The sequence below is a fragment of the Rhinatrema bivittatum genome, chromosome 5, assembly GCF_901001135.1.
Source record: "Rhinatrema bivittatum chromosome 5, aRhiBiv1.1, whole genome shotgun sequence".
Taxonomy (NCBI): domain Eukaryota; kingdom Metazoa; phylum Chordata; class Amphibia; order Gymnophiona; family Rhinatrematidae; genus Rhinatrema; species Rhinatrema bivittatum.
Window position 1 is genome coordinate 361,037,952 of NC_042619.1, and position 20,882 is coordinate 361,058,833.

Below are 20,882 nucleotides of genomic sequence, written 5' to 3' on the forward strand. Positions count from 1 at the left end.
TATCTACAACCTGTGGTAACCATTGTGTGTTTTTCTTACATCGGCGCAGTAAAGGGCTGTCTTTTGAAAATATTTTAAAATTGTATTCTGAAGAACCACTGCAAAATGACAAAATGGTTTTACAATTTGTTTATGTCTAGATCTTTTCGCTGTCTGTTACATGCCCCCCCCCCCCCCCAAGATGTGTGTACCTTACCAAGAATGTTGTACTAATCCTAAATAAAAACAATCTCTCTCTTGAGGGTTTTTTTGAAAAATGAACCAAATGTCTATAGTCTATTTTTAAAAAGTCTTTTTTATTGAAAAGATATAATTACACATTCAACCATTTGTATGCGTCAAGTACTTTACGTCTTTTACAGGGAAGGGGGTCTTTGCACTTGAAAGTCTTTGTGGACATTTCAGCAGTTGTCACATAAGGATTTACCTTGAGTTGTACCAACAGATGCCTGATGGCTGGATTACCCATGACGGTGGAAGCCATGTTTAGTTCTGTCAGGATTTGCATGAACTCTCCCCAGCCTTTGGGTATCCTCTGCTGTGAAAGAGTAGCTCCACGAACCAGGTCTAATAGGTTAGAGCCACTTTCAGGCTTTCCCTTGTATACAAAAGTCCCATTACTCTCCCAGGATGCAATGTCCTAATTCTTTGACAGTTTATTGAGCAGTACTTCTGCATTTTTTCTATAGCGCATGCTGATAGTATTTAACACTTCCTGCAGGATAGGGTCTGGAGGGCTACTGTACTGTAGAAATGCAGAGGTTGCTGTAACATCCTATAGGGGTAGATACAGATTTATTCTTTCTTTTTCCATTTCTCCATATCTGTGTTGTGTCCGTCGGTGCCAGATGCCCTCTCTCCGCCCGCCTTACCTCTCTGGCGCCTCCCTCTTTGTCTGTGGGAAGACTGGCTACCGCCGCGTTCTCCTGCCAATTGTCCTCGGGTGTTCCCGGACCGACTCGACGCTGCAATCGCCATGTTTCCTGGAGGTCTAGGGGCACGCGCACGGTGTGGCCCCGATTGAAGTACCGGCATTGGCGCGAACCTCGGGAGCGTCCCCCGAAGATGACGTCACCCGCGACAGATATTTCAGGTCTTGGAATTTGCTATCACATCGAGTTAGCAAGGGTTTCTCTACCTAAGCTACTCTGCCTCCTCAGACATACCAGAGGTACCCGCTCCTCGGGAGCCTTGCTCTCTCTTTGTTTTTTCAGGTGACAGTCTTGAACCAGTACTCGCTCCTCGAGGGCCCTGATCCCAGACTTGCTTCATATACTCCTCTGCCTGGGAGTCTTTACTACCAACTATATTAACTACATCAGTGAGTTACCATCATTCTCTCTGAGCTTTCCCTGGAACCAGGTACTCTCTCCTCGAGGGCCTATACTTTCCAGCTCATGGGCTTCATTGGGACATCGTGTGAGTGTTACCATCTGCATACCCTGCCTACTCACTATATCTCAGTCTCTCTTCAGCTCAGCCTCCAGGGATTGCTGTTCCAGTATCTGAGGGACTACAGCCCAGCTGGGCTTACCAGCTCACTACTGCCATCTCTGGTGGTTCAGTATACTGTCTAATAAAGAACTAGTGTGTGTTTGTCTCCTAACTCTGAGCCTGACCTGTGGTCCCTCTCAGGATCATTCCCCGGGGGCATGGTCATCTGCCACTGGTCCACGGATCCACCCTGAACTCTCATATGTAACTACAAATCCTGAACAGATTGCTAGCTACTATCTGATTGCTCCTCCCATCAAGCATCAGATTTAGAACAGATTGCTAACTCCCTAGCAAATCTGGAACAGTTGCTAACTCCCTACCAAATTCAGAACAGATTGCTAACTCCATGGATCCGGCACAACTCAGTGCTTTGCAGGCCATACCGGGCCTGGCCCAACACATTGTGGAGCTGCAAGACGCTTTGGAGAAGCTTACTGCAGCATTTCATCAGCTACACACACATAAGGTTCAAGGCACAACCTCCAACCAAGAAGGTCAGTCACCGGAGGTAACTTTGAAGCCTGCTGTACCACTGGCGGCTCCAATCCGCTTTTCTGGAGAAATCCAGAAGACCCGGGGCTTTTTGAACCAGTGCTGCATGCACTTTGCCTTACAGCCATCTCTATTTCCTACAGCTCTTTCCAAGACTACCTACATCCTTTCATACCTGGATGGTAGGGCTTTGTCGTGGGCATCTACCTTGTGGGAACACAAGGATTCTATTTTGCAGGACATAGAAGGATTTATGGACTTGTCTAAATCCGTTTTCGATGACCCTGCTCAAATGTCTATAGCCAGTTCTGCTTTAGTGGATTTGAAGCAAGGCAGCAGATCATTGGCTGAATTTGCCATAGAGTTCAAAACTCTTGCGGCAGAACTTTGCTGGGACCCCAAATGTTTCAAGACTCTCTTCTACAGAGGCCTGGATAACCATTTGAAGGACGAGCTGGCCACTCGCTGGACGAATTAATAGCCTTAGCTACTCGGATTGATCTACGACTCCGGGACAAGGTGAAGGAACTCCGGCCTAGGGTAGTACCCGGGTTGAAACAGGCCAGTGCTGTCTCTACACCTCGGATGGTTCCAGTAATCCCTGCTGCTGATACAGATGAACCTATGCAACTGGGTCACGGTCGTTTGACCTCCAAAGAGAGAAGATTTTGGAAGAAGCGCGGCCTTTGCATGTACTGTGATCAGCCTGGCCACAATGTCTCCACATGCTCCATTCGTCCGGAAAACGGACGGGCCTAAGTCCTGCAGGAGGACTGTTCTTAGGCCATACCGCAACATCTCCTCCGCTCTTTCTCCCAGCCTCTTTGACTTACGGACCAATCACGGTTCAAACTCCTGCCCTAATGGAGTCAGGGGCAGGAGGCAACTTCATTCTCCGTCTAGTGGAAGACGTGAGGAGTCTTCTCAACAAATTGAACGATCCACTACAGTGTCATCTTTTGAAGTGGGCTTTGGACGTTCCCCAACTTCACCACGTCCACTGAAGATTTCAGTGACGTCCCCAGCAGCTCATCCATCGCTGCTGATAACTCATACTCAGTGAATTCTTCCAAGACTCAAGATCCACCTGTCATCAATGCAGAAGACGACTTGGAATACAAAGTCAAAGAAGTTCTGGATGTTCGTAAGAGAGGCAAGAATTTTGAATATCTTCTAAAATGGGAAGGTTTCGGCCCCGAAGAAAACTCTTGGGAGCCTCAGACCAATATCCTGGATAAAGAGATGTTCTGTCAGTTCCACCTCGCGCATCCTTCAAAACCTAAGCCTGGTACCCTGTTGTAGATCTGCTCCTCCAGAGGGGAGGAGTTAGCAATCTGTTATAAATCTGCTGCTCGGAGTTAGCAATCTGTTATCGAGCTCCTCCTGTAGAGGGAGGAGTTGGCAATCTTATATGGATCTCCTCCTGGAGAGGGAGGAGTTAGCAATCTGTTGTCAATCCCTGCTGCTAGGAGTAGCAATCTATAGAAACTGCTCCCCAGGGGCGGAGTTAGAATCTGTAATACCTTATCCCACCACGGGGAGACATTGGCAATCTGTTATAAGTCCGCCAGGGAGTTAGCAATTGGTTATGGATCACCCTGCCAAGGGGAAGAGCTAACAATTGTAATACTCCGTAGACGGAGTTAGTGTTCTGCAGTGGGTTGGTTTCCCACAGAGTGGCAGTCGTATAATACTGCTCTAGTAGTGTAAGGAAATGAACACTTGAGGTAAATTGGTGAATCCCTGGGCAGATGGCAGCTGACAGCGCCCTCAAGAGGATGTCCTGAGAGGGACCACCGGCTAGGCTGGAATATGGAGACAAACACAGATAGTTCTTTATTAGACTGGAAGTAGAACCACCAGAGGTGGCAGTAGTGAGCTGATGTGCCCGGCAGGGCTGAAGTCCCTCTGATACTGGAATTGCGGTCTCTGGGTTGCTGAGCTGTAGAGAGAGACTATAAATAGAGAGTAGCCAGGGTATGCTGGATACGTAACCAATAGTAGATGATACACTCACAATTGTAGATATCTGTAATGGCCTCTATGCAACAGAGAGTCTTCAGTATTCAGGAACAGGAACCGTAGGTGAGTGCTGGTTCCTATATGCAGTCTGCAATGAGAACTCAAAATATCTGTATGAGATGGCTTATGGAATAGAAGATGGTCTTTGGAGGGTTTTAGGAACATAGGCCCTCGTGGAGCAAGTACCGGTTCCTATCTGCAATCTATAATAGTAATGCACAGATATAGATATATAATAGCTTCTGATATAGAAGAGAGTTGAGAAAGGATTTAGGAACATGGGCTCTCGTGGAGCGAATACCGGATCCCGTCTTAGCAGTCTGAAATCAAGAAGAGAGAGAGCGGGGCCCCCGAAGAGTGAGTACCCCTAGGTAAGGTGGTGGAAGCAGAGCAGCGGAGGATGAAGCGGGTCGGAATGATCCCCGCAATCAAACCCCTTGCTAACTCAATTCGTAGCTGCAAGTAAAGACCTTTTAAACTGGAAGCGAATGATGCCACTATGGGGGGACGCCCCCGAGGTTCGCGCCCTTGCCGGTATAAATTCTGGAGCGCGCGTGCCCTTACGTCATCAGAAACATGGCAGATCCGCAATGTCAGGCCAGCCCGGGGATTCCAGGAGGTACGGCGAGGAGAAGTCGTGGCAGCATCTGTCCGTCAGTCCCGAAGGGAGTCGCCTCTAAGATAGAGAGGGTGGAGCGAGGGCGAGAACAGGCACGAATGCAACATACCCAAAGAGGAATGCGCCCTTTGAAGTGGGGTACTGTTGTGTCCGTCAGTGCCCAACGCCCTCTCTCCGCCCTCCTTACCCTCACCATCCACGGGAAGACTGGCTACCGTGGCGTTCTCCTGCCATTTGTCCTCGGGCGTTCCCGGACCGGCTCGACGCTGCAATCACTATGTTTCCTGGAGGCCTAGGGGCGCGCGCGGCCCCGATTGAAGTATGGCATTGGCGCAAACCTCGGGCGCGTCCCCCGAATATGATGTCACCCGCGACGGATATTTAAGGTCTTGGAAATTGCTAACACATCGAGTTAGCAAGGGTTTCGCTACCTAAGCTACTCTGCCTCCTCGGACTTACCAGAGGTACCCGCTCCTCGGGGGCCTCGCTCTCTCTTTGTTTTTTCAGATGACAGTCTGGAACCAGTACTCGCTCCTCGAGGGTCCTGATCCCAGACTTGCTTTGTATACTCCTCTGCCTGGGAGTCTTCACTACCAACTATATCAGCTACATCAGTGAGTTACCATCATTCTCTCTAAGCTTTCCCTGTAACTAGATACTCGCTCCTCGAGGGCCTGTACTTTCCAGCTCATGGGCTTCATTGGGACATTGTGTGAGTGTTACCATCTGCATACCCTGCCTACTCACTATATCTCAGTCTCTCTTCAGCTCAGCCTCCAGGGATTGCTGTTCCAGTATCTGAAGGACTACAGCCCAGCCGGGCTTACCAGCTCACTACTGCCATCTCTGGTGGATCCGTATACTGTCTAATAAAGAACTAGTGTGTGTTTGTCTCCTAACTCTGAGCCTGACCGGTGGTCCCTCTCGGGATCATTCCCCGGAGGCATGGTCATCTGCCACTGGTCCAAGGATCCACCCTCAACTCTCATATATAACTACAAATCCCAAACAGATTGCTAACTACTATCTGATTGCTCCTCCCATCAAGCATCAGATTCAGAACAGATTGCTAACTCCCTAGCAAATCCGGAACAGTTGCTAACTCCCTAGCAAATTCGGAACAGTCTGTTAAGCACCAGATAGCACTGTAACACTTCTGAATAGCGTTTGGCTTTCTCATATTCAGACATACCAGAACTTTGAAGTATACTTTTTATTTCTTCATCGAGTCTTTGAGCTACGGTGGTTCTAATATTTTCCTCAAGAACTGAAGGACTTCTCAAACAATCAAGATGTTGACTAGGCACTAAATACATTTTTACTGTGTACTGCATTAGTGTTTAGCTCAAAAGACCTGTGATGAGTGGTAATACAAAGCCTAGCAGAGGCCTAATAAAACCCCCCGACTGCTTCACCAGCTTCTTTTTTTTTTTTTTTAAGTGTTATTCTTTTATCACCCAGAATCCTTATGGCTTGACGTTTCCTTTTCAAGATGTTTATCTGCTGTTGTGATAAAGGAATATTACCTTTCAGAGTGTTTAATGCGATCTCCACTATGGCCCCCCCCCCCCCCCACTAAATCGTTAGAAGCGGCATTGAGGATAGCTTTTCTCCACTGCGAAGAGGCTTGAACTAAAAGTTTTAAAAGGGCTAGGTTCCGCTTTAAGCGAGCAGACATGGTCTCTGGGACACACAAAACAAATATGTGGGGGGGGGGGGGAGAATAATATTCACTTCTTTTTATGGATGGGCTATGTTTTTTCACAATATACTGTGGTCCATTCTGGTGGAAAGATGTTTGTCCTCAGTCTGTAACACTCAGGGATCGTAGCATTTAAATCCACGATGAGATATCCATATGGCTTTCTGGTGGCATCCTCAAAGGCTTCAAAAAGAAGCGTGACTTACCAGGGTACATCTGTCTGGCTAAAACATCGATTTGCAACTTGTCTCTAGGATTCTTAAAGAGTACCATATATTTTTATTTATTTATTTGCATTTCTTATATACCGGCATTCGCGATGGGAGTCGCATCATGCCGGTTTACAATAAACAGGGTGTGACAAAAGGATAAATACTTAAAACACTTAACATTAACATGTGATAGAATAGGAAGATAGCAGTTACAATAAAACAGGGACATAATGCAACTTGGATTGTAGAGAAGGTGAAAGAGAAATTAACAATGAGCTAAAAAAGAAATAGCCAAGGTAATACAACCTGCCAAATTAGAAAAAGAAAAATACATTAAGGAGTTGTCCAAGGTTGTTGATTACTCTGACGGAGTTGAGTTGCTTGAATTGAAAGTAAGTTCAGTTGGTATCTGGAAAGGCTTTCATAAATAACCAGGTTTTAAGTCTTTTTCTAAATGTAGGAAGACAGGGTTCCTGTCTCAGTTCTGGTGGGATGGAGTTCCACAAAGTCGGTCCTGCAGTAGAGAAAGCCCTGTCTCTAAGAGTCATATGGTGAAAGGTTTTGGCAGGAGGAACCTGTAGTGAATCTCTGTAGGACTCTCTGATCGGTCTGGTGGAGGTATGTTTTTTAAATGGGATTTGGAGGTTAAGCGGAGAGAGTTGATGGAATGCTTTGTATATGGTGGTAATGGATTTATATAAAATTCTATAGTGCACTGGCAGCCAATGTAAGTCTTTGAGGATCGGAGATATGTGGTCTCTTCTTCTTGTGTTTGTCAAAATTCTGGCCGCCGTGTTCTGAACCATCTGAAGAGGTTTAGTATGGGAAGACGGGAGACCTAATAGAATAGAATTGCAATAATCTAACTTCGAGAAGATTATTGATTGCAAGACTGTTCTGTAATCGTGGAAGTGGAAAAGTGATTTAATTCTTTTTAAGACGTGCAGCTTATGAAAGCAGTCCTTCGTGGTTTGATTAATAAATGATTTTAGATTTAGTCGATTATCAATGATGGCTCCTAGGTCTCTTACTTGTGAAGTTTGAAAGCCGGTTGGTGGATTTGAGGTGAGGTTACTTTTTTCGGGTGAAATTATGAGGAGTTCTGTTTTTGCGGAATTTAAGATTAGATTTAGACTGGAGAGGAGGTTGTCAATATTTTGAAGGCAGTTTTCCCAGAATTTGATGGTTTTAGCAAGGGATTCTTTGATAGGGATGACAATCTGGACGTCATCTGCATAAAGAAAGTATTTGAGGTTCAGATTGGTTAATAGTTGACAAAGGGGTAGGAGGTAAATGTTAAAGAGCGTGGGGGAAAGAGAGGAGCCCTGTGGAACTCCTAGCGTGGAAGGATAGAACTGAGATTCTTTGTTGTGTATTTTGACTTTGTATCCTCTGTTTCCCAAAAATGATTTGAACCAGGCAAGAGCAGAGCCTGTAATTCCGATGTTCGCTAGTTGATTTAGGAGAAGGGAGTGATTCACGGTATCAAAGGCGGCCGATAGGTCGAGGAGTATCAGCAGATAGGCGTGACCTTTATCGAGGCCCATGATGAGGTAATCTGTCAGAGATATGAGAAGAGATTCTGTGCTTAAAGATTTTCGGAAGCCATATTGAGTGGGGAATAATATATTGTGGTCTTCAAGGTATTCTGATAATCTGGTGTTGACTAATTTTTCCGTAACCTTGGCTATAAAAGGGAGGTTGGATATTGGACGGAAGTTGGAGGGATCTTTAGGATTTAGATTAGGTTTTTTTAATAGAGGTTTGATAGAGGCAAATTTCAGGTCGTCTGGATAAGTTCCTTGGGCTAAGGAACAGTTGATAATGTCAGTCAAGGTTTTGGAAATGGTATCTGGTATTAGTAGCAGTAGTTTGGAAGGGATCTGGTCAAATGGATGAGATGAAGGTTTCATTCTCTTCAATATTAACTTGGTCTCTGATGTAGCAATGGGTTCGAAGGCTTGTATAGTAGTGTTTTTGGAGTGATGGTGGTATGAGCTGAATGGAGCTAGGGTATTCGGTTTTAGTAATGATTGTAGGTTGGAAATTTTGTTACTGAAGAAGATGGCCAGCTCCTCAGCTTTTTCGTGCGCCTGGTTGAGTGGAATGTCCGGAGAATTGGGTTGAGTTAAATTCGAGACGTAAGTAAAGAGGGCTTTTGAATCGAAGATTAGGTGATGTATTTGGTGTTTAAGGCTATAGTTCTGCTTGTTTTGCCTTGACAGAAGTCATTTTGTACAATATATATATATAATACTCAGATTTCTGTGATGCACATATTGTGTGAAGGCTTTCTCGATTTCATCACTTTTACAAGCAGAAACCATCAAATCATCTACAATAACCATATTTATTTTATTGGTTGGAAACAGTTGATCATCATTAAAAGTATCAGGCAAAGAATTTACACAACATTTCTTTATACAAAGGTTGCCAGCAACTATAACACTATACAATATTATAGAGATGTGAATCGGAACTGATATCGGATCCGATTCACATCTCTACAATATTATTAGGCATGTCAGTCAACACACACCCCGCATGATCTAGTAGGTTTTTAACAAAGAAGCTTTTGCCGCTATTTGATGGTCCAGCTAAAATACACGAAAATTCAATATCCATAGGGCAGGATACTTTATCACCCTTTTATCGTATACAACCCTATGGGGCAGATTTTAAAAAACTACACCCGCACGAACTTTTGTTCGCGCAACAGGTGCAAACAAGAGTACGCCGGATTTTAATAGATACGCACGTAGCCGCGTGTATCTTTTAAAATCCGGGGTCGGCGCGCGCAAGGCTGCGCAAAATCGGCAGCCTGCGTGTGCCAAGCCTCGCAGCCTGCCTCCGTTCCCTCCGAGGCCTCGGAGGGAACTTTCCTTCCATCCTCACGCACCTTCCCCTCCCTTCCCCTACCTAACCCACCCACCCCCCCCCCCCCCAGCCCTATCTAAACCCTCCCTACCTTTGTTTGAAAAGTTACGCCTGCCCCGGCTGCGCAATTCCCCGGCCCGGGAGCAGTTTCGGAGGCCTCGGCCACGCCCCCAAAACGCCCCCAGGCCGGAACCACGCCCGTGGCCCTGCCCCCGGATGATGCGCCACCGCGGCACATCCTCCCGACATGCCCCCCCCCCCAGGAAAGCCCTGGGATTTACGCGCGTCCCGGGGCTTGCGCGCGCCACCGAGCCTATTCAACATAGGCTCGGCGTGCGCAGGGGGAACTTGGGGCAGGTTTTCAGGGGGTACGCGCATATCTTACGCACGTACCCCTTTGAAAATCTGCCCCTTTGTGTTTTCTTAAGTAGGCCAGTCTCTATCGACCAGGTCTTTTTGTTTCTTATGATCCCAGATTGTTGTAACTGTATCTTTTTAGGACTCTTGTCCACAGCCTCAGTTTTATAGTCAAAGACGAGATCTTTCAAATTAGTGAAATTGATCTTTTTACAGTTGTCTACATTTAGCGTAAACCCTTTCACTTTCATACAGGTCTTTCCGCTGAACAGTTTGTAGCCGTATGTTTTGGGCCCAGCCAATACAAACTCTGTGATATGCTCATCTGTGGGTATCTCGCTCGTCAACTGACCTAAATAATCTCCCAAAGGGGGGTCACTGGCACCCTCATGACTCACATATATCACAGAGTCTGTATCGTGGTACAGACAATGTTCTTGCAAACTGTCAAACAGGTTGTACAGTTCTAAACGAGCATAAGCAGTTGTGAAACAGGCAATGAAAATGTTTGTATTACCTGACAACATGCTGCAGTCTTTTCAATACTTCCATGTCACACAGGCTGTTTCATCATCAATAAAATCGCATGATGAAACCTCATATTCGGGTGAAAACAATTATTTATACAGATCGTCAGGATCTCTCACAATACTTGTAACAGGTAGGTTTGTTCTTTGGCCAAACTTCCCCCATAAAGAGTTTAAGAAAAGCTTAGCAATTTGGAGCTTTGCGGGGTTTATACTAACCTGTTCAGGCCTTAAAACTACACCTTCTTTTTTGTAAAAATCAGATATATACATGTTTTGTTTTTCTACATCGGTACACCACTGAGGGTAAGCAGAGGCCTGCTGTTTTTGACGGAGATGCATTTTTATGTATTCAGAAAACAGACTGACAGATTTACTTTCAAAGTGCCATATTTCACATATTTCAGCAACCACATACCCTTTTGCAACAGCCACATTCATCTCCACAGTGCACCAAGTCCCTACGAGTGCTCTCTCCTCATCTGTGTGGGTGCACATATCCTGCATGTGCGGCACAGCGGGAACATGAGCTTACCACTCACACAGACTGGTAGTCTGAGAGGGGGGACCAAAACTGTCATAAATTATTTGCGGGTGGCCAACCGGATATTCCTTGGTTTTATTGACAAAGGGGTATAGACTGGTAAAATCATAGTAATCAATTTTTTCATCAGGCCTGGCTTTATAGTACAAGCAAACAGCATTGGTTCTACCACCAAAGATGGCATCTCTGGGTACTAATGGCTGCGGTAGGTCAGATTTAACCAGAAGGTCTGCACAACTCCTGATATTTTCTTTCACCATTCTCTTCCATTCATGTTCCCACAAGCTTATGACCTTAAACCCTCTTCTTTTCAGGAAATCTGCTTTGATTTGTGTTTTGTAATTGAGAAAAGCAAAGGTTGTAGCCTTTAAGGGGTTCTGGTCTTTATCATTATAACAGCTTGGACAACCGTGGAATAAACAGCCATTAAATTCAAAAGCTGTTTGTACCCCATCAATAAGTGCATAACCATAGGGACCCACCTGCTTTTCACCCCCTTTAAAGCATGGGTGATCTGTATTTGCTCTGCAGCCTCTGTATACATCAGCCACTGGATAGAGGGCGTATGTCTGTGATAGTTGTCTGGAGGGACGAGTGCCATGGTCTTGGGTTCTAAAAACATAAACCTGTATATAGCCATGCACACAGATGCCAGTGTTATATATTGGAAAGGATATATACATCTTTTCACAGTTTTAGATCCGCCATCCTGCTCTACAACCACCTCTCTCTCTGTAATAGCCATGATTTCAGTTCTGTATAAGATACACACCTGTCTCAGAATGTTCACATCCTGTTGGCAATAATAGGCGAGCTCCTTTTGTAAATCAAAGGTGATATATTGATTGTCTCTGTACCACTTTAAAAATTCCTCTCTTTCTCCACGCATCATATACCCATCTCCATAATACTCAACACCAGGCATAGGCCCCACATAATTTTGATTAACCCTGGTATTAAAAAAATGTGGGAAATAGCCCTTACAGCCTTGAAACCCCAGGGTTTGTGGAAGCTTGCTAAGCTTTATGGGCAGGAAATTTAAAGAATCTTTAAACCATATACCCAGGGGTTCTATCGTGATTTGTAAGAGCTTACAAATCATGAGCTAACAAGCGCACATCCATTTTTTCCTTTAGCAGCTCTCTAACTACAAAATAACCATCATAGCCTTTAGAATTGTGTGCTATGAAGGTGTATCCTTTGAACTTTTTGTCACAAGAAATCTTAACAAACTCAGAAATACTCTCAAGACCTTTGAACTCCCAGTTTCTTGTGTTGTTTAAAGCTGTTGCATATATATAATTTGGAACATGAAAGCCTGTTTCCTGCATACATTCACAATCATAAAATATATATTTTTCAGATATTTGTGCATGATCCGTAGGAGGCATAAAACCCAAATACTTGTCGCCAGCGGTCAAGGGTTCAGAACACAGCTTACAATGTCTGCCCCTGCATTTATGCCTCTTGTCCACATACGCTTCACATTTTTCACACAGTATTTTAAACAAGCATTCAACTTCTTTTTTTAAAACCGGAACTGTATGCCTTTCTAAACACTCTTTAGAATGGCAATTCAGTCTGCATTTAGGACATTTCTGTTGTGCACCACCATTGTCTATACACGTTGCTATTAAGCAGAGACGGCACCATAATATGCAATTATGATCGTGACCGTACAGCTTCTGGCAAAATTTACAGAAGTTTGGCTCCCCATAGATATTTTTTACATCTAAGATTCCATAAAAATGGTCATCATGTAACAACATAAAAACAGTTTTATGGAATTCAGATCTGTCCTTTGTCTTAAAGCAACCCCATTCTTTTGTATAAAGCTCAAGCCTTATGTTTATACCTAAATGTTGTTCAAATGTTGAGACATCATCTAGCATGATCTTTTTATGTTCTCACCACTCTAGCTCTGCGTGCAGTTTTTTAGCATGGTCTAACAGCTCTGCATCTGTGAGTTTTATTGGTGACATGAGGGCTGCAAGGCTCCCTGTAAAACATAGGGGCGGATTTTAAAACCCCTGCGCGCGTAAGTCCCGGGGATTTCGAAAAGGGGCGTGCCGGGGGGCGTGCCTAGAATGATGCGCCATTTCGGGGGCGTGACGTGGCGTTTGGGGGGCGGGCCCGGGGGCGTGGCGCCGGCCTGGGGGCGTGGTTGAGGCCTCCGGACCAGCCCCCGGGTCGGATGATGGCGCGCCAGCAGTCCGCTGGCGCGCGTTGATTTATGTCTGCTTTGGGCAGGCGTAAATCACGAAATAAAGGTGGGGGGGGTTAGGCAGGGGAAGGCGGCCTCGGAGGGAATGGAGGCAGGCTGCGCGGCTCGGCGCGTGCAGGCTGCCCAAAATCGGCAGCCTTGCGCACGCCGATCCCGGATTTTATAGGATACGCGCAGCTACACGCGTATCTTATAAAATCCAGCGTACTTTTGTTTGCGCCTGGTGCGCCAACAAAAGTACGTGATCACGTATGTTTTAAAGATCTACCTCCCCGAGCATTACCTGTGTTATTCAAGTCTATTAAATACATTCTATTTTTATGTACGATTTGGCTGTATAGAATAGACCTTAAAACCCTTTGTGCCCCTCCCCCCCCTGTTCCGTATAATAAGAATGACAATACGGAATCTCTCACCAAATTGTATCTCTCTATAACTCTGCAGGAATTTTCTAACTTGATCTAAGAAATCATCAGCATTCAGGTCCTGAGGGTTTAACTTTCCTGAATACAAAGAATTATGAAAATCTGTAGAATGTAAATGTACCTGAACATAATCATTAGATAACATTCTATTGCTTATTTCATTTAGAACGTGCTGTATGCCTTGCCTCACAATGTTTGGTACATCTATGAATGAATCTAGTCTATCTAAATTAATAAAAAGAAATTCCTCTGAATAAAGTACGCCTTTAAATTTTTCTAAATCACAGCTCCACCTTCTCACAAATTGGACAAAATTAACAGGTTCATTTTCTGCAGATGTATTTTCAGAGGTCCCTGATATACAATTATTTACCATCCCCCCTGAAACATTGTCATCGGTACAATTATCTAAGGCCATGCTTTCACATTCTTTCTCTACTTCCTCCCTGTGCACAGGTCTCCTGCTGTCTCTGAGGTTCTCGCTGTCTTTTCTTTCGGAAATAGACCCTTTTGTAGCCTTTTCACAGTCTACAAATTAAAAATAATAATAAAAATTAACATTGGGGGTGTCATACTTTTTATTGATTTTACAATATTTTAAGAAGAATTTTGTAAAACTATAACAGTATAAATTCTTACACTTTTGTTTATCACTTGGCTTTTGGTATGGTCTTTTGTCAGATTTCTTTGGCATATGTGTTGCGCTCGGGGGTGGATCCTTTTCCTGGGGCAGAGGTGGAAAGCCTCCTGAAAGGGTACAGGAGGTAGCTGCCCCCAGGGGGCGGAGCACTGGGAGAAGCAGATGCAAGGAAGAGCTTCACTACTGGAAGCCCGAGGTCCCCGCGGGAGGAGCCCATAGGGACCCGGGCTGCTTGGACTTAGGTGGGCCTCGCAGGGTCTCCTAGGAAAGTGAAAGTCCAGCATGCCCACGGAGACAGGGGGAGCACGATCGGGTTCAAAGATGGCTGCTGGTTGGAACAGGGAGAACCAGAACAGTGTTGGTGATGACAAGGAGAGGAACAGAGCCAGAATCTGGAGACGAGGTCAGATAGGCAAAGGTCAATGTCCACAGGTCAGTCCGAGGAGTGGTCAGCAAAGCAGAGGTCAGGTACTGGAGGTCAGATGAGGTCGAAGGCAGGCTGAGGTCTTGAGGCAGGTGGCAGGCAGGTAGGCAAGTCAGGAACAGGTTGTGGTCTTTGAGGCAGGCGGCAGATAGGCAGGCAGTTCAGGAACAGGCTGAAGTCAGTACCAGAAAGTCAGTCCAAGGGTACTACCTGGGTAGACAGACGAACACAGGAACAAGCAGGATACAGGAACTAGGATGCAGGAACGAGTCAGGAACAGAACTGGAACAGAAGGATCCTGGAACGAAACTAGGAACAAGGAGGAACAGGTACAAGCGCAGAGGCAATCTTAGAAAAAACCGACCCGATTGCCAAGGCAAGGAAGCAGAGACAGGAACTTCCTTATATCAAGGAATCAATCAGGGCATTCCGCAGAGCTAGGACCCGCCCTAGGCCCTACATGAGTCCGGGCGTGCGTGTGTATGGGTGTGGCCAACATGGCCGAGGACGCCGAACCTCGGCGTGAGACCCGACGCACTGTGGAATGCCCTGCGACCGCCACCACGGGATGCCAGGGCCTAGCAGGACTGACAAATACCGCAAGGGAGGTCGTCCCGGGACCCGCTGTGAAACTATGAAGGTGAGCAGGCCCGCTCGCGGGGCGCGTAACAGTACGCCCCCCTTCTAGGTCTCCCCCTTCGCGGCTGTGGTTTCTCAGGGTGCAATCTATGGAAAGTCCTCAGAAGATCCTTATCAAGGATGTTTTGGGAGGGTTCCCATGAATTCTTCTCTTACCTAGAGAGAAGTGTCAGGTTCTGCAGAGACACGCGGAGCAGGAGGGTCTTTGCATGAGGGCCAGGAGAGGACCAACGGCTTTAACAGGGACACATGAAATATGTTGTGGATAGCCAATGAACGAGATAGCTGGAGTTGATAAGAAACAGCTCCCACTCTTCGGATTACTAGAAATGGTCCGATGTATTTTGGAGACAGATGGTGAGAGGGAAGTCTCAGACGAATGTGTCGAGCACTCAGCCACACTCTCTGGCCAGGTCGAAAGAGTGGAGCGGGTCGACTATGAAGATCAGAAGTGCACTTGGAGCATTCAGCAGCTCGTGCAAGTCGCTCTTTTACTCGGTCCACACTTGGCAAATGGTTTGAGCCATGTCTTGAGCCGCTGAAGATGGAACCGTCAGAGGAACAGGAAGAGGCAGTCGGGGCTGCCGTCCAAAGACTACTACAAACGGGGATGTGTCGGTGGCTGCTGCGACATGGGCATTGTGCGACAGCTCATCCCAGGTGAGAGGATCCGACCAATTGTTTTGCTGGTCATTTACATAAGAGCGTAGGAATGCCTTCAAGGTCCAATTGGTCCTTTCGGCCTGCCCATTAGCCTGGGGATGGTAGGCCGACGTATAACTCAGAGAGATGTCGAATGTTCAACACAAGAAACGCCAATACTTGGCGGTAAACTGTGGTCCCCGATCAGATACATTCTCTTTGGGGAGTCCATGGAGGCGAAAGACATTCTTCAGGAAGAGCTTCGCCAGTTTCGGGGCTGAGGGAAGACCTGGCAAAGGGAGAAAATGACCCATTTTCGAGAAGCAGTCGATGACAACCCAAATCACCATGTTATTCTGGGAAGGAGGTAGATCAGTAATAAAGTCCATCAAATGCTGGACCAAGGCTCGGTCAGTGCTGGAAGAGGCTGGAGCAAGCGCCAAGGCTTCCCTGTTGGTGGCTTTTTCTGGGCGCAAATGGGACATGAGTCCAGGTAGTTTTGTGAATCTTGTACCATCGTAGGCCACCAATAGTGCCTCTTCAGCATTTCCAGAATCCTGGCACGACCAGGATGGCCTGCCAATTTAGAGTCATGAGCCCATTTTAAGACGCGTTCACGTAACCGTCAGGGAACGACGGTCTTCCCAACAGGGACTGTGGTAGTTGCAGCAAGGGAAATACAAGCAGGATCAATGATGAAGCTAGGAACTTCCGGGACATCCTCAGGCTCAAATGTGCTTCTGTCCTGGTTCCAATAACCTGCGCGCTAATGCGCGCAGGTTATTGGAACCAGGACAGAAGCACAGGTTGAAGTCGAATTTTTCGAAGAATAATGCCCACCGGGCCTGACAGGGGTTCAGAAGTTGAGTCTCTTTGAGATGTTAGAGGTTCCTGTGGTCAGTGAAGATGGTAAACTTATGTTGCACCCCTTCAAACAAGGGTGCCATTCTTGAAGCGCTAGTTTGACCGCAAGGAGTTTTCGATCACCCACTGTGTAACGTTCTGTGGGGGAAAACTTATGAGAATAGAATGAGCAAGGAATTAGCTTGCCCGTGGGGGAGTGTTGACTCAGAACGGCTCCTGTGCCGATTGTTGAAGTATCGACCTCCACAACAAAGGGACGTTTGGGATCCGGATGAAAGAGACAAGGACCGGAGCTGAAGGCTTCTTTAATCTTCTGAAAAACAGCAATTGCTGTGGCTGTCCAAATTTGGGTGTTGACACCTTTCCTAGTCATAGCAGTGAGTGGGGCAACTATGGAAAAGTAGTTTGCAATGAAGCTCCGGTAGTAATTGGTGAAGCCTAGAAAGCGTTGCAACGCTCGAAGGCCTACTGGCTGGGGCCAGTCACGGATTCCCTGAAGTTTCTCCGGGTCCATTGAGAATCCACGATCAGAGATGATTTATCCCAAAAAGGGTAAGCGATTCCGCTCAAACAAACATTTCTCCAGTTTTGTGTACAGATGGTTCTCTCTCAGACGTTGGAGAATGATACGGACGTGTTCACGATGGGATTCTAAGTCCTTAGAGACGATCAGAATGTCGTCGAGGTATACGACTACGAGATTGTACAGGAGATCTCAGAAGATTTCATTCATGAGGCGTTGGAAGATGGCTGGAGCGTTACATAGCCCAAAAGGCATTACCACGTATTTGTAATGGCCATCTCTGGTATTAAACGCCATCTTCCAGATGTCATTAGGTTGGATGCGTACCAAGTTGTACACACCTCTCAGATCCAGCTTGGAGAAAATGCGTGCCTCTTCAAGGCGATCGAACAGTTCGCTAATGAGGGGTAATGGGTATCAATCCTTACGAGTTATTGCATTGAGGCCCCTGTAATCGATACAGGGACTTAGTCTACCGTCCTTTTTCTTCACGAAGAAGAACCCCGCTTCTGCATGGGAATCAGATGGACGGATAAAGCCTTTCTCTAGATTCTCTTTAATATATTCCAACATAGCCTGAGTCTTAGGCTGGGACAATGGATAGGTTCTGCCTTTGGGAGGCGTCGTGCCCGTTAGAAGTTCAATAGGACAGTTGAACTTGCGTAATGGAGGCAAGGTGTCCGCTTTCTACTTAGAGAACACATTGCTGAAGTCAGAATACTGCGGAGGTAACCCTGGAAGGGTAACTGATTTCAAGACGGGTATAACAGGGGATACCGGGTTCAGGTAAGTCTTTTGGCACTTTGGGCTCCACTATACCAACTGCAGGGACTGCCAATCGAACTGGAGTTCATGGATCTGGAGCCAGGGTAACCCTAGGATTACCGGATGGGTTGAGCGTTTTAGGACATAGAAGGATGTCTCTTCCTCATGGAGGGTACCTACAGTGAGATGGACAGCCACTGGCTGGTGTGTAATGAGACCCGGAAGATGTTCTCCCTGAATGGAGGCAATACGAAGACTCACCAGCTTCGGGCCTATGCCTAGGCCGAGGTGCCAGTGTCGCACTAGGGCGTAGGCTGCAGCCCCTACTTTGGGCCTCGGCCTATGCTTTAAGCTAGGCCCCAGCTTCAGGCCTAGTCCTAGGCCCCTGCTTCGGGCCTAGATTTAGGCCCAATGCATTAATTTCAAACTAATATAATGAATATGGTTCGTTTCATTTGGAGGGGGCCCCCAGTTCTTTTCAGGGCCTCCTGAATGAAACAAATTGCCCTGATTCATCGCGTTTTTAAAATTCGTTTGAAACAAATGCACATCCCTATTCCATAGCACATAAATGATGCAACACTATCCTCAACTGAGTAATTGTAGGAGCTTCTATCATTAACCATTGTTGTAAGTTAACTTATTTTGCTAACTAAAGCATTTTTTGCCGGCATTGTTTAATATAAGAATTTACAGAAGTGAGATTCTCTCTGGTTGGAAGCATGAATCGAGCTTTTGGTTTACCACCTATGTAAGGTTGAAGAAGGTAAGGCAACTTAGGCCATATTTAGAATTCACTGTGCAAAAATCAATCGCTTATGCATTAGCGCTTTTTAGTATAGATTATTGCATTGCAGTGTATTTGGGGTTGCCAATGAAAATGCTTCATAAGTTATAGCTGATTAAAAATACAATGGCATGATGTCGGCTGCCCTGTTACTTTTGCGTTTACATTGGGTGCCTATAGTTGCATGTTGCAGGTTTAAAAACTTGCTAATGGCATTTAAGGTGCTGAGAGATGTATGTCCCCTCACCTAAAAGATAGACTGAAGTGGCATGAGGCAGGTAGGAATTTGAGATCAGCAGGGAAACACTTTTGCAACTACCAACTGTAAAGGCATTTTGTCAGTTGTACCTACAGATTATGCCATATGGTCTCTTTATGCCATCTTGTTTCTATGTTTCTATATTTTATTGTACTGTTGCTGTTAATTTATTATATATATCGCTTTGGATATTAGGATCATAGGAAAGCAAGTAACAAATATTTAAAATAAATTGCTGTATTACTTTTGTAGCATATAATTCTAATAGCTGCACTAATTGTGGTAAAAAAAAGGAATCTTTTAATGGTTCAATACCTCATAGGTCCCATCATATACTTTTAGTTTAGTACATAAAGCATTTCCATATGAGCTGATCCAGTTAAGAGTAAAAATTGTTTTGTTTTTTTCGTCTCTAGCTTTCATTGTGCAAAGATAATCTTTTCATTCTTTTTTTTCTAACAGTTTTTACCGATTTGTTTTGGAGCCGGAATTGATTTTTCTGTCAAACAAAAGCCTTTCTGCAGGACCAGTGGCTAATTTTCTAGAAATACCAGAATCGCCTCTTCTAACACTGAATATGATTACCCCAGAAAACTGGCTGGTGGAAGCTGTACAGAGCTCCTGTGATCTTGATAATATACATTTGCAAGAGGTAAGTGGAGAATTCAAAAAATATTGGTGGGAAGAGCTACAAATATTTACAATATCACCAATACAATAGAGCAATTCTCTGTGAGCAACTATTAAAACCAAAGACTTTGTAGGGAGCTAAAATTATATTTCCATTAAGATGAGAATGCATTGTAAGAAATATGAATTGATTACTGTGCTATTGTTTTATTACAGCAACAGTACTAAATAGATTTTTCAATATGTCAGCTTTGCTTATTTCTTGCTTTGTCTTTTGATCTTTTTCTTAGATATCTTTTCTTTGTTGTCCTAATGTGTTTGTTTTTATAATTTTGTATTGCAACTATCTATATTTTCAACTATCTATGGCCTGGATTTATCAAAATGCGGTAAGTACCGCATGCGATAGCAAAAGGGGTGTGTTTTATGCTAATATAGCATTTATCACTAATTACCTGTGCGAAGAGCTAAGTTAGCGCAAATTGCGATACCATTTTCAGATTCTGCGATAAGTGCCAGATCTGTTGTATTTCCTGCATTCAACCACTGGGGGAGCATTTTTAATGGTCCCAGACATAGGAGGGAGAGAGAGAGAGAGACTGGCCATAATGTCATGGCCCATAGGTAGGTATTTGTATCCCTATGGTAGGCCCACCTAGTAACTCGAGGTGGGGTTTAGGTAAGAGTGTAGGGGGTTAGGGGCCACTTTGACATTCTACGTGACACCTACGAACAGAAAAGTGGTCTCTTGTGAAGATTTGCTGGCCTTCGGAGTGAGGAAACTCACTCCAAGATGAGATTTGGCCAATGTTCTCTCAGTCTAGTTGAGAGAACATTGGCCCAAATCTCATCTTGGAGTGAGTTTCCTCACTCCGAAGGCCAGCAAATCTTCACAAGAGACCACTGTTCTGTTCGTAGGTGTCACGTAGAATGTCAAAGTGGCCCCTAACCCACTACACTCTTACCTAAACCCCACCTCGAGTTACTAGGTGGGCCTACCATAGGGATACAAATACCTACCTATGGGCAATGACATTATGGCCAGTCTATCTCTCTCTCTCTCTCTCTCTCTTTCTCCCTCCTCCCCTCCCAAGGCTCTGAACCTGTCAATTCAGCTGAAATTGGACTTACGGGAGACATCGCAAATGGCAATGAAACCTTACCGCACGGTCACGGCAGCTATCACACAGCCTAACGCAATCCAAAAAGGT

At 45.4% G+C, this 20,882-nt stretch overlaps 1 protein-coding gene across 3 annotated transcripts in view; it reads left to right on the forward strand.

The window, feature by feature from the left end:
• Positions 1–20,882, forward strand: part of UGGT2 (UDP-glucose glycoprotein glucosyltransferase 2) — a 1,031,439-nt gene that overhangs the window by 775,525 nt on the left and 235,032 nt on the right. For all 3 annotated transcript variants that reach the window (XM_029604715.1, XM_029604718.1, XM_029604716.1), the window contains exon 27: positions 19,504–19,693. In XM_029604715.1, the coding sequence (XP_029460575.1) occupies positions 19,504–19,693 (190 nt within the window). The remainder of the gene's footprint in view (positions 1–19,503; positions 19,694–20,882) is intronic.